The sequence below is a fragment of the Neopsephotus bourkii genome, unplaced genomic scaffold (genome assembly GCF_033783945.1).
Source record: "Neopsephotus bourkii isolate Nb327-2 ecotype Australia unplaced genomic scaffold, CSIRO-AGI_Nbou_v1 NB_593, whole genome shotgun sequence".
Taxonomy (NCBI): Eukaryota; Metazoa; Chordata; class Aves; order Psittaciformes; family Psittacidae; genus Neopsephotus; species Neopsephotus bourkii.
The window spans coordinates 752,317-766,092 of NW_026901094.1; the positions used below are offsets into that span (position 1 = coordinate 752,317).

General features: G+C 44.1%; 1 protein-coding gene across 2 annotated transcripts in view; it reads left to right on the forward strand.

The window, feature by feature from the left end:
* MIB2 (MIB E3 ubiquitin protein ligase 2) overlaps positions 1-13,762 on the forward strand; it is a 36,754-nt gene extending 22,992 nt beyond the window's left edge. The window contains exons 9-20 of one of the 2 annotated variants that reach the window (XM_061351535.1): positions 1,043-1,147; positions 1,878-2,040; positions 2,908-3,041; positions 4,944-5,092; positions 5,679-5,835; positions 6,538-6,692; positions 7,265-7,391; positions 7,499-7,729; positions 9,071-9,249; positions 10,226-10,410; positions 11,122-11,187; positions 12,576-13,762. In XM_061351535.1, the coding sequence (XP_061207519.1) occupies positions 1,043-1,147; positions 1,878-2,040; positions 2,908-3,041; positions 4,944-5,092; positions 5,679-5,835; positions 6,538-6,692; positions 7,265-7,391; positions 7,499-7,729; positions 9,071-9,249; positions 10,226-10,410; positions 11,122-11,187; positions 12,576-12,817 (1,893 nt within the window). In that variant the 3' untranslated portion in view covers positions 12,818-13,762. The remainder of the gene's footprint in view (positions 1-1,042; positions 1,148-1,877; positions 2,041-2,907; positions 3,042-4,943; positions 5,093-5,678; positions 5,836-6,537; positions 6,693-7,264; positions 7,392-7,498; positions 7,730-9,070; positions 9,250-10,225; positions 10,411-11,121; positions 11,188-12,575) is intronic. The other variant, XM_061351536.1, reaches the window with a different exon arrangement.
* The last annotated feature ends 14 nt before the right edge of the window (positions 13,763-13,776 follow it).

Genomic DNA, 13,776 nt, shown 5'->3' on the forward strand with positions numbered 1-13,776 from the left:
GAGCTAAGACAGATGGTTGCAGACAGTGAAGTTGGGCTATTAGGCTGACCAGTTATATGAACCTTTGCATTTGAAATGTTGTAAGTTCTTAAGGTAAATTCCATTTCTCAATTTCAGCTTGATAAGAGTGGTACCAGTAGACCTACAGTAGCTCATCCTTCTGCAGCTACCTGTCATCTGTGATGAATCTACTTCTGCATCATTTCCATTTGATTTTCTTCCTTGTTCTTGTGTCTTCATGTTATGCTCCTTTTTACATCTTTCTTTGTCTCGCTTCTCTCTAATTCTTCTGGGTGACCCGAGTCTTTAATCCAGCTCTTCTAATTTTGTGTCTGCATTTCTAAAGCTTGTAGTTTTGGCTTTCCCCAGAGGTTTCAGGACTTGAAAGACGGATGATTAGAAACAGAGCTAATAGGTATAGAAGCAGCTGCTGGAAGACAGAGTTCAGAAAGACCTGAACAAGATCACAGTGCTAAAAGCTTCCAACACCAATGGAAAATGCAGTGTCAGACTGTTTTGTGCAGAACTAGTCTGCTCTGAAAAGTATGTTTTGACAGTGCTTCCTTCTTAGCTCAGTGAGCAGAGGAAACATCTGCCAAATTACTAGTACAGATAAACTGTTTTCTCTTTTCTGTCTTAATAATAAACAGATTTAACTTCCTTATTAAAGTGAATTAAAATCTCCTGTGCCAAGTCAGGTATAGCGAGGAAAGTTTCATATGCACTTGATACTGGTATTCTTTATAAATGATTTGAAGAAGAAAGAAAAGAACAAAGAAGTTCTGTCCCAAATTATTTCCCTACTTAAATGTGCACTGGGGTATGAAAATACCCCAGTCCTGGAGCTACACTTACTTTGTAGGGCAGTGCTTACGGATTTCTTGGTGGTTGTATTTAAGTTTTGTAATGTCTCGGTGTTTGAGTCAATGGGCTTCTTGTTTGGTTGGGTTTCTGAGGGTGGGGGTGATGTGGAGTGGCTGATGGCTATTTTTTTTTTTATGGCTTCATCCCCCAAAAGCTTATGACTTTCTTTTTCTTGTAGCTCAACACCTTTTGGGTTGGTGATGTTGTCCGAGTGATAGATGATATGGAAACAGTGAAGCGATTCCAACCTGGTCATGGGGAGTGGACAGATGAAATGGCACCTGTGAGTGCGCGCCAGTTCCAGGACAGTCCAGTAACTTCCTGAGTTTTCCCAAGCAATTAGTGACTGGGCTTGCATTGCCTTCCAGCATTCCTGCTGGTCAGTGAGCACACAGACCTTTCCAGGACTGCTGAGGCCTTGCAAAATGAACGTTGCCTAGTGCTGTTGCTGCAATAACGCAATCCTATTGCAGCATCCAAAGCAAAGTGGGGAAATGGGGAATCTGACAAAGGATTTGGCTACCAGTAAGTCAGACGAGAAGTTTCACTAACCAAGGTGAAAACCAAAGTCCTCTTACACCACCCCTAATTTTCTGGAACAAGGCAGGAAAGTATTCAAGTGGAAAAATGGCCTGATCAGACCAATATGGCTAAAAAGCAGAATGCAGGTGTTCTCTGGTGCAGTTAAATGCACAGGACCCTTTTCCTAGTTCCAGTTTTATCAGTTCTCTCAGGGTTTCTCAGACCATGTCATGTTGTTTCATCACCTTCTCCAGACATTTGTAATGAGTCTGGAAAACCCTTCCTGTGTAAAACCAGTAATAGAGAAACTCCTGAGAACCCTCTGGTGTCCTTGAATTGGGAGCTGTCTGTGAGTGTGTCACTGTTCAGTGCTTCTTTTCACACAGCAGGAGTGCCGCCTGCGAAGCCACTCTTAAAGCATTGCATTGGCTCTTGAGATGCAAAGCCTACTGCGTCTTACCTTGTAAAAATCATTTCTCTTTCCATTGCAGACCCTTGGGCATATTGGCAAAGTGATCAAAGTCTATGGAGACGGAGATCTACGAGTGTCAGTTGGAGGGCAGTCCTGGACATTTAACCCAGCTTGCCTGACTGCCTACCAGAGAGATGAGGAGGCAAACCTCATGACAACGGACAATGCAAAGGAGTCAAAAAGTGAGATAGTGAGAACAGAGATGTCTGATCTCTCTGGGGTTGTGAAATGGTTGCTTTACTGTAACAACAGCAGCACTCTTTGGACAGTGTTAAACTCCAGCTGCTTGTTCTTCCTCGGGCAGAGCTTCAGAACCAAGCAGTGCCTTACTGGGGAAGCAAAGCTGGCCTCAGCAGCAAAATACAAAACTTGGGGCTCATAAATGCTAACTCTAGCATGGCCCTAGGTTCAGTGTTAGCTGCTGCCTTGATCTGTCCCAGTTTCTTCTTCCACCCTGCTGCATTTCCTGTAGGAATATACCAGTTCTTGAATGCTTATGGATTATTCCCAGGTCCTTGTATGGAAGTGGTGTCAAACCAACGATTGTTTTGCCCAGTCGACTTCAAAACTGAATCTGGGACACAAGATGTGTTGAGAGATTTTGTACATGTGCTCATATGGTATGATCTTAAACTGTTTGCTTAAGTTAGATTTCAGGGAGAACTTTCATATGAGCCCAAACTTTTAAACTTTGCTCTATCTGGAGGACTGTAACACCTCTGTCCTGTCAAGCACTTGAACTCTATTAAGGGTCTTTTCAGATGGGCCCTTTACAGCATGCTTTCCAAACCCATGCATTCCTCTTCAGATCAGTTGCCTTTTAGTAGTGATTGCTCTGTGTTGATCTGCTGTAGCATGATCTCATGTTCTCAAAACATCAGACTTGTGAAGCAGAAGTTCTGTGTAAGCCACAGATTTGTAGAGCTCTTTGTGTGAGCTAAGTATTACAGGTAAAGCAGGCCAATACTGTGGTTATTCAGCTGTAGTATGCCAACTGTACATATGCTCTTTGGCCCTCTTAACCTGTGGCTGTTTCTCATTCCTACCAGGTACTTTGATTACTGTACTGGAGAAACTGTTGTCCCAGAAGGCAGAGTCAGAGCATGCAGGCTGCCTGGTCATTTGTGCAGCACTTAACAACGCAGCTAAAGTTCGGGAGCTCCTGCAGAAATACCCAGACAAGGTGAGTTTTGAAGCCACCCTGAATGGGTACTTTTTGTTACTCCTCTTTAAAATGCTGTCATAAAAACTTGCAATCAAGCTGGGGAAAGGATGGGAGAAAAAGAACAGATTTTTTTCAGGCCTGTTGGCTTCTTACAGCTGGAAAATTATTTTGCTGCAATTTAAGATTAAATATGTGTTAAATGTGCCTACTTTGTGGCACCAGTTTGTGGCATTACATCTTGACTAGTGTTAAGTCCTTACCACACATTTCCAGAGCTGGCTTTTCCCAGATTTCTTGTATGATTGCTAGAGGTGTCTAGAACTGGGAGAAGAGGTATTGATCTATATTAAACCAGTAGCAAGATGTCCAAATATCCAGCCTGTTTGAAGAGAAAGCCACGGGTTGTGTTTGGCTGAATGTGTCTGTCCTTAGATGACCCTTGCAGAATGGTATGTTGGAGTCGGGAAAAAGAAAAGCTGCCCAGATCCTGATCCTGTGTGTGTCTGTGCAGTATCTTATCTCATGTCTGACTGGAGCAGGGAACTGGGCTTGACTTGTGCTGAACAATTTATGTGCTTGCAGAGTGCCAGACTGTTAGGATCGCATCTACTGAGATCACTGCTCTTTCAGGCTGCCTCTTTGAAGGTTCAGGCTCCTTCAATGCAGGTTTATGAACAGGTTAAAAAAGGAGAAGCAGAGAACAAAGTACTTCAGCATTGGTTCCAAAACATAAGTTTTGTTGAGGTTATGTCTGCATGGCTGGCAAGAGCAGCGGGATGTGTGAACCAGAAAAACTAGAATCAACTCTGAAGGGACCCTTGTGAAGCTGATTCAGTCCTTTGTTGTCTGGTGTTTATTATAGGCCTTCATTTACAAAGTTAATGGGGTCTCTGGAGATGGGAGGAATAGACAAATACCTGCAGTTGTCAGATGTATCCCAGATAAGAGTGCCAGGAGTCAGAAACCAATTATGTTGTTAGTTATTTTTATTAGATTTCTGTTTCTGTTCTAGTACTTCTGTTGATAAATCATGTCTATTAGAGTGTTATCTACAGCATCAGAAGCCTGGATTCAAGACTCACTTAGCTGGAACTGCTTCCCAAGGTCTTTCCAGCTTATCAGCATTGTCTGCATAAATGGCAGAATGACGCAGTGTCCTCTAATGCCTCCTTGCCTAAATGACTTCCCCATCATTTGGGGTGAAGCAAGGAAAGTGTTGCCTTCTCTGTTCTTCTGGCTGCTGTACAGAACCAGCTGCAGGGGAAAAACCATTGTTTTCATTGACAGTTTGCTTTGGTTTTGCTGCCTCCTTCATCTCTTCTCCTTAACCTCCCACTGATTTCAGTAGCTTCTTCTTTTCTTTTCCCCTTGCCTTTTATGCAGCCTTTCTTTGTTCTTCAGTCCTTTTTAATTCTCAAAAACTCATTGCAGCACTTCAATGCTGTGATGTATCCTCCAGCCATTGTGCTCTGTGAAGTACCTGGAGTAACATAAACAACGGGGACTTGGCATCTTCAAAGCTGTATGCAAAGCTAATTTGATCTCCTCACACATTTTCCTATTGTGAAAGGAATTGTTGGCAGAGATGTCAAGAGTATTCTGCTTGCAGGCATACAGGGATTGGCATCAGAGCTGCAATTAGAGCCCTGGCTTCTAGCTCTGTTTGTTTGCTTCTCCCTTCTTGGCTACATGTGCTGTCCTCCTTCAGAAATATTCTGGGACAAGGTCAGCCTTGTCGTTGATGGGCATAAAGTGGAGCCAACAGGGCACAGATACTGTTAAGCACTTCTGAGCCTTCAGTTGTTCCACAGGTAGTGACTTCCATCCTTTTAGGCCTGCTCTAGAACAGAGCTAAGGCGTGAACCCAAGGCCAGGTCTTTCCTAACCAAGCTGTTTGCTGTATCTCTGCCCTTCCTGTAGGTGGATGCAAAGAACCAAGGTAGAACTGCCCTGCAGATTGCCTCTTATCAGGGGCATCTGGATGTTGTGAAGATTTTGCTGCAGGCACATGCCAGTGTCAACCTAAGGGATGAAGAGGGGGATACGGCATTGCACTATGCAGCTTTTGGGTAAGATATTTTTCCTCTTGCTGTCGAATACAAGACCTGAAGGGCTGCAAAAGGACATTTCTAGATATAAATGGGCAGTCTGTTTTGAAGGATGTGTGGCTGATGGAGGCTTTTCTCTGATTTTCCTTATGTTTAAAAACTGGCCTTGGAGCTTCAGGGCCACAGGTATGTTTCTTAGTACACTAATTTAACCTCTACAGCTGGGTTGGTTTCCATGTTAGGAACTGGGAGGGGGGGATCAGAATAAATGATAAGGTTTTGGTGATCAGATTTTTCCAGGGGGTTGGGAGGGTGGTTTGATTGGTTGGGACTGCAGTTACAGAATTGTGTCATCAGTTACCAGAGAAGAATTTGTCATTAAGAGCAGGAGGTTCTTGTTGATTTAGAGTGAAGAGAGAGCAGATTCTTGAGTACAGATTAGGAAGGTTTTGGTGTGTGGTTTGGGGTTTTTTTTATTGCTAAGAGGAAGTGAGATGAGGTCAAGAGGATACAAAATGCAGGAAGTTCTGTTGACTTGCAAGAAGGAAGAACTTAATGTCTGCATAGGCTTGAATCTAATCTGCTTTATTCCTTGCTTTTAAATCAGAAACCAAGCTGAGGTTGCCCGTCTGCTTATTGGTAAAGGAGCCAGTCCAGACCTGTTGAACAACGCAAAGTGCACAGCGTTGTATGTTGCTGTCAGTCAGGGATTCATAGAGGTGGTACGGACCCTCTGTGAGCTCAACTGTGATGTCAATCTCCCAGTAAGTTTTAGTTTTTGTGGGATTTGGGATGTGTGTGTTTGGGGTTGTTTGGGTTTGTTGGTTTTTTTGAGGCTGGGAGGTGCTTTTTTTATTTCCTACACTATTTGCTGCTTTCTACAATTTCGAAGTCATTCCCTTAAAATGCACTGCTGTGCATTACACAGAGGAAATATTCCTCCAACTTAGTACTCTGAAAATCCAGGTTTGGGTCTGCTCCTTCATCCTCATCAGCCTGCTCAGTTCAATTCAGTAGCACTGTTGTACTGGACTCAGGCTTCCAGTGAGAGCTGACCTGTGTGTTGCTGCAACACTCTTGTTCCCAGCAGTGAGGAGTAGTGAGATTTTTAAGCCTGGCATTTAGGAAGTTGAAGGGCAGTGATAGGGAATTGGAGCCAGCCCATTTTCTAGGGTGTTCTTGTAGGATGGTGGGATTGGACGGTGCTGGGTCAGTCTCTAAGCTAGGTAGGAATGTTGGCAACTCAGCAGCTGGTTTCAAGCCCTGGGGGAAATGGTTTCAAAAGACTCTGCAACTGCCATGGATGGCAGTGGCATCTGGATGTTTGATCTAGAGTTGATGTGACCTGGTGACACTGCAGATTTTCTTGTCTTGAGCTGTCTCTCAGGGCGAGCTGTTTGATTTGATATTCTGAGGTAGGTAACGTATATTCTGCATTGATATTCTGCATTGATGTCCTTGTATAGGATTCCCAGGGAGACACCCCTCTGCATTATGCTATCACTGCAGATTACAAAGTTATTATTGAGATTCTCACTGAAGTACCCAACATAGACTTCACTATCCAGAACTGTCAAGGCTTCAACCTGCTCCACTATTCTGCTCTGAAGGGCAACAAGCTGTAAGTGACTTCATTTTTACTGCTTTTACAGATGTTAACTCCTGCTTGCTGTCTCAACAGCAAGAAAGGAGCAGATACACTTCTAGATAGCTAGAAAGGATATGGTTGGTTATACTTTCCTTGGTTTAGGTATGGTTAGGTATAGCTGTTGCCCTCCTTCATGCATTTACAGGAAACTGCTGCCTGTTTTCCACATCCCACCTTTCTCATACCTCCTTAGCTTGGCTAAGAAATCTGTCTGCTTCTGTCTTCTTAGATGTCTGGGTTCACACATGGGAGGACAGCGTAAGGTCTGTAGTAAACAGTACTTGAAAAGACTGTCTGAGAGCCTTGGGAATTCTTCCAAGAATAAATGTGCTTGTTACTTTCATAGTAGTTTGAGTTTACCCTACGTTATTAAATTATAACTGAGGGCTTTTGTTTTATTCTTGCAATTCAGCCTGAGAGATAGAGCACTCTGTCGTGTGCCAGCTCATCGTGCTGCCTGTTAAAACATGACCATTCAGAACTACTGAGAAGAGGCAGGCCTGATAAAATAACTCTTCTGTCTCTGTTAAACTCCAACACTCTAGAGCCATAAAGAAGATTCTAGCAAGAGCTCGGCAGCTGGTTGACTCCAAGAAGGAAGATGGTTTCACTGCCCTGCACCTTGCTGCTCTCAATAATCACAAAGAAGTGGCAGAAATTCTCATCAAAGAGGTAAAAACCTCAATCACCACCACAAGGGGACCCAAACCACTATAACAAGGCTGCTCTTCAGCCAAAATCAGCAGTAACAGCTCACTGATGTAATTCTTCTCTTCAAGGGTCGCTGTGATGTCAACCTCAAGAACAACCGTAACCAGACCCCGCTGCACTTGGCTGTCATCCAGGGACACGTAGGGCTGGTGCAGCTGCTGGTCAGTGAGGGCAGTGATGTCAATGCTGAAGATGAGGACGGAGACACAGCCATGCACATTGCCTTGGAACGGCAGCAGCTTATGTCTGTCATGATGGAGAAGCGGGAAGGGGAGATGGGGCTAACCCTCCTTTCCAAGGTGAGCTGGGAGTAGGAGAAATTCCAGCACCAAGGGCAGGAAAACACTTAATGTTAGAATGACAGCAGATAGCGGGATCTAAGGGGGCAAAGGAAGGCAGGAAAATAGTTTAAAGCCAATCCAGATGGGGAGCATGGAAACAAACCTTTCTGCTTGTTGGAAAGCAAGAACAGATGCTTCTGAGGCCTCTGAGGGTATGCTTGAATTTATAGCATGAAACTTCACATAGTCAGACAACAATTCATACCGTCTCCCCTGATATTTTTTTATTAGCATTGTGTGCTTCTTTCTTGACATGGGAAAGGTCATGAATCCAGTTGCAGAGCCAAGAGTCTTGGGTTTAATTCATGCCCCAGAACCACAGCAATTCATTTCTGTCTGATGGTATGGAAAATATGAGGAGAGTTAACCACGAACAGCCCAGTTATCTGCAGATGTAGAGCAGAATGTGAGAGGTGAGACACATCAGGCTGAGCATTGCTATAAAGCCTGAAGGGGATTTCACTATGTTGCTCTGTATTCATGGATACATATGGCCTTTGAGGAAATGCCTTTGATCTAGAAATCAGTGCATGATATGCCAAGGACTGGGAGTTTACTTTGGCTTTTTGGCAAAGAAATTAGACATTCAAAGTGGACTCTGCCATCCATGTCAATACCAACATGTGCACACACCAGCGCAAACCAGGAATGCAAACATTGGTTATACTTTATGGATGGAGTGAGAATGATTCCATGTAGAGATGATTTAGCACACTGGAAAACCTGGCGTAGGTTTTATTGCATTTTAAACTGATCAGAATAAATCCTGATCCATTCTGAAGGGCTGCATACTCTGTGCCAAACTACCCAGTCCTATTTTGTACCTGTTGGTGCTTGAAAAGCTCATCCATTCTGCTCATTCCAGTCTGATTTTGCTTGCCCTGATCTACATGCCTTGGGCTTTTAAGTCAATGGAAGATGTTTGTTTGGATAATATACACAAACTTGGCTTTTTAACTAGCTGTCCCTTAGGGCTCCATACACCAGCTGTTCATCTATTGGGAAGTACTGTGGTATCTTCAATGTACTTCCTTTTCACTACCTGAAGAAGTGAATACCTATGACTGTGATTAGTAATGATTGGTACAAGTGAGGACCAGTCTTAGGCACTTTTGGTCCTGAAGGCAAGATTTTAATCTGCTATTTACATGTTGAAGGATCTTTCTGTGCGTTAAAGAACACTAACGTGCACTTTCAAATTGTAAGTACCAGGATTAAGACGTTGTTTAGAATTTGCTACACATCAAAGCCCATAACAGAAACTTCCATTAACAGAGAATGTTTCTCCACATCTTTTAGCTGCAGGCTTCTGGCTTCCTTGGAAATGTGGAACTGAATGTTGGAACTGCAATTGCGTGTTACTTAGCACAAGAAGGAGCAGATATCAATTATGCAAACCACAGGGGAAAGGCTCCATTAGACCTCATCACAGATGGAAGGATTGTCCAGATTGTCAAGGACTTCTCACAGAAATTCAGGTAAACCGTGTCCTCTGGAAACTGGCTACAGGTAGTTCCTTGCAAATACAGAGTACTCCCACAGCACGCGGGTGTCACTCCTGCAGCTGTTGTTCCAGGAGGGATGAAGCACCTTGGAATCACTTTGGATGTCAGTCTGGGCACCTCCTGTGTCATCTGGAGCTGGTTACTGACCAGGGGTTATTTAAGGCTGCATAGTGCCATTTGAAAGAGTTGGGAAAAGCAGATTAATACTGCTCGGTGCAGACTTGGCCTCTAAACTTACAGAGAGCCCTGAGAAGACGGGCCACTGAAGCCAAGAGCAGCTTCTCTCTTGCAGAGTAATTCTGGGTTCTGTTTTACTTTTGCTGGATTCTGCAGTTACAGATATTTAAAGTCTAAACAGAGAGGAAGTGCGACAAAAGAGTGGCACCGAAACCCACAGAGTTCATTTCAGAGCTGGATAAATGCTTGTTTTTCAACTGATAAAGAGATTGTTGAGAAAATGCCCAAGGGAGAGCAACAAGTCAGAGCTGGCTTTATCTCTGGTTCTGAGAAACACTTGTTTGGATTTTGACTTTGCAAACATGAAGGCAGAGTTCTGTTTGATCTGAGGGCACAGACCCGCAGTCACATTACTGCTGGAATTGCTACTTCCGCTTTGGTAGGAAGCTGCACGGTAGATTTCCCTCCCCCCAAAACTTACTGACTTTGTATCAAATGACCCAAAACTACCCCTCCAAAAGAGCAGTTTCAGCTTGTCTAAGTATCAGTCATCCCTGCTCTTTCCTTTCTTTTTAGATAGATCCAGTCAGAATCCCAGCTACTAGAGGCTGAGTTGGTCCCACCAAAGCAGTGAAGGTTCACGAGTCTTTGCTACCTGAGCATCTCCTGCTCTCCATGTACTGTTTTCCAGGGATCAGTACAGTGTTATGTGATTGCTGAAGGACAACCTGGAGTGTGTGGCTCAGATCTTATTCTGTGTTCATGATTGCAGGGAACAGCAGGTTTCTTCAGAGAGCTCTGCCATCACCTGCAGCCTTCGCCGTGTGCACACCACCCCCAACACAATGACCAACCTTAGTGTCTCGAGTGTGGCGGTCCCCACAGAGTGCCTGGTCTGCTCAGAGCTGGCCTTGCTCATCCACTTCTTCCCATGCCAGCACAGTATTGTGTGTGAAGGTAAGTCCATCATTCGCTTCTCTAGCTGGACTCTCATAAATCAAGCTCTGTTTAGACACAAAGCTACCGTGCTGTTTGTGTCCTGAAACAACCTCAGCATGATTTCAGTGCCACCATCTTATTTAAGATGTCCAAAGCTATCTATGAAAAGCAAGATGGTCTGACTACCTCAGGCAGCTTTACTTGTGCTTACAGATGCCCTGGATAATTCAGATGGCAAGCCAGATGTTTCAGTTCTAGCTGGCAGTGCTTTATCCATCAAAAGCCTCCTGAGAAGGATTTCCATCTTCTCTGGCTTTTGTTACTCGTTTGCATTTCAATTGTTTTAATGGCAGCCTGCTCAAACATGTCAGCAAGTTTATCTTGCACGGCACTCACAGTCTGATCACAGAGAATTTGGTAAGGACTCTGTGCCAGAGCTGCATCTTCTTCCCTCGGAGCAAAGGGCTGTTTTGATCCACAGTTGCAGTAGCACAGATCATTGAGGACATAAGTGTTGTATTTGCTACTAGTGTAGGAAAGACTAAACCAAGAGACTAGGACATAGATCAAAAAGAAGGTAGTGTCCTCACTTCTATGCAGAAACAATCTCTTCATCATCCAGGAAGGTCTCAGGCTGTTCAAAGGTGATGTTCTTGAGTTTGTTGTCTTCCTCTTTGAGTCTGGCTCAGTGGGCTTAATTGTAATCTCTTCTTGTATCGTTCATGGTAGAATGCTCCAGGAGAATGAAGAAGTGCATCAAATGTCAAGTGACAATAACCAAAAAACTGAAACAAGGTATGTTTGCCATTCCTACTATCAGGTGCTGTGGGAAGGGTCCTGTACAGTGTTAGTTTGAGCAGCATCAATGTTCCCAGTGAGATAAGCGTAAGGAAGGAGTTTGGTTGGTTTTGGTTTGAGGTTTTATTTTTGTCTGTTGCATTGACCACCTTTAGAGAGGAAAAGGTAGATTCGGGTGTCATGGACCAAGCTCAAGCTGCATAGACAGGGCATTTGAGGAAGCTTGTCCTGTGCCTGGCTTATTTTGTGTACTGAAAGCAAATATGAGGCTCTCCATGTGTCAGTGTAACCATTTTCACAGCTGGTAATTAAACAGTGAAAATTTATGAGAAAGGAAAAACTACATCTTGCTTCTCCCTTGGCTGGAATTGCAGTGCCTGTGCAGGGCTGGCATTAACCAGCTAGCCAGGAATCATTAGACTGGACTGTTTTCATAAAGCTCTTTAGCCTGGTTTTAAACAGATTGTTTTTTATCCACATCAGTCAGTGTCCAGAATGAGCAATGTCAGGAGGCAGAAGCAGGTTTGTACTTGCCTTAGAATTAATGTGTGTTGCCCACTGAAGCTTTTTCTATAGCAGCTATGAGAGCTGATCTCTTTCTAGCTGAGGTCACTCTTGGATTAAGTGCATGTGGAAATGAATTAGATGTCCTGCTGCTCATGGCTTAGTATTGTGGACTCCTTTGTTGGAGTCAGGCAACAGTCTTGTGACCTGATACCTGTACAGAAGCATAGGGGAAGCAAGGGTCTTTCTCATAGTATTGGACATACACAGCTGACAAAACCAGAAATCCTCTTTAGAACTCCATAATGCAAAAAACAGGACGTTTACCTGACAGTAGGCAGAAGCATTTGTCTTGGCTACAGACTGGCAACAAGGTAATGGTGGGAATTCAAAATGAGAATACACAAAGTCAGTGTAAGTGATGTAAAATAGTTTCTTCTTGTTTTACCATGTACGTCCTGAAAGACTCAACCAGAAATTTGAATCCTAACTGTGAAGAGGAGGTTGAGAACACGTAGTACTCACAGCACTGTCAGGATTCCTGGACTAGTATGGTACAGCACTTCAACCAGCTTTGAGTGTTTTGACTTGCAGGTAGCACAGGATATTCTGGAAGGCAGGACGCTTCAGACAGCTTCTTTAAGAAACACAAACTCAAAGTAAAGCACACACACACACAAACCAGCTGAGCATCTAAATGGACAAAAGCAACACTCAAGAAAGCATCATCTCAGGCTTATTACTTGAGGAATCTTTGAATAAGGCTCAGTGAAGAGAGTTTAGCCTGAACTCGTTGCTGCTTTTGAAGGGCAGTCTAAAGAGACACTGCATGAGGCAGAGCACACAGGGACTAACTCTCTTCCTGCTCTCCACCCCTGCAGACAGCACTGAGGTGGAGTGCAGCCCCAGCTCTGAATCCACAGATCAGAAGAAGCTCATGGAGGAGCTGCAGAGCCGCTACCGGCAGATGGAAGAGCGCATCACCTGCCCCATTTGCATCGATGACCAAATCAAACTGGTCTTCCAGTGTGGACATGGCTCTTGCCCAGACTGCAGCACAGCCCTTACTGTCTGCCCCATCTGCAGGCAGGCTATCCGGGAAAGGATTCAGATCTTTGTCTAAGGATACGCTTGCTTCCCTTCTCATCCCCACCTCCCTCTTTTCCTTCCTTTTTGTTTGCGTTTTAGATGAGAATTGCTAGTCAGGCTGATGTGTTTGGCTACCTGGAAAGCCATCCTGAAAGAGAGGGAAGCCAAGAAGTGATGGTACTTGGGTGGAGGTAGGAGTCCCCTCTACATGTAATGTCAAAAAGTCAAGGAGCGGTGCCTGAGGGCAGGCAGCCCCCTCACCCCCTGCTGCTGATCCATCACAGAGACCTGAAGTAAAGGACACTGGCCTGTTCACTGAAGATGTAAGAGACTTCCAGACTGGATGCAAATAGACTTCCATACGCAGATCTTTTCAGTGGCATCCAGCTCCAGTGACTGCATCGTGTTGAGTGCCCTGCAGTGTCAGCCTTGCACTGCTCCAAAGGGAGATGCTGTAGAAGGATGTACCTTATACCTTGGCAGGCAATGGCAAAGCATACCCTTGTACTTCACGTGAGATGCCAGAGATAGTCACGGCATCAGTTCTGCCAGATGCCTGTCAGTGGTAGGGGGGTAATGTCCTAGGACAGCATGCTCTCTGCACTAGTACATATGGGCTCTGCAAGATCTTGGATGTAATGAGGTCCTAAAGACAGAGTGTGTGCCTTAGAGATAAAGTAGTGAACACTGATTGGAGAAAATGTTACAACAGATATTTCTAACCTCTAAGTGACACTCTTCTTCCATTTTTAGTTTTTCTTTTGGCACAACCATGTGTTCAGAGACTCCTGAGCTTTCTATCCATAATGCCAAAGGCAGGTGTTAAATACTCCAATCAAAGTGTAAAGAAAATAAATAGTAATAATTAAGACATGAGAAAAAGGGATTTCATTTTTGTTTCTTGGTTTTGCAGTAAAACTTAATAAAATAAAATCTATATTTTCCTGAGCATTAAAATGAATGTACAAACAGTAGCTGAGATATGGATCCAGC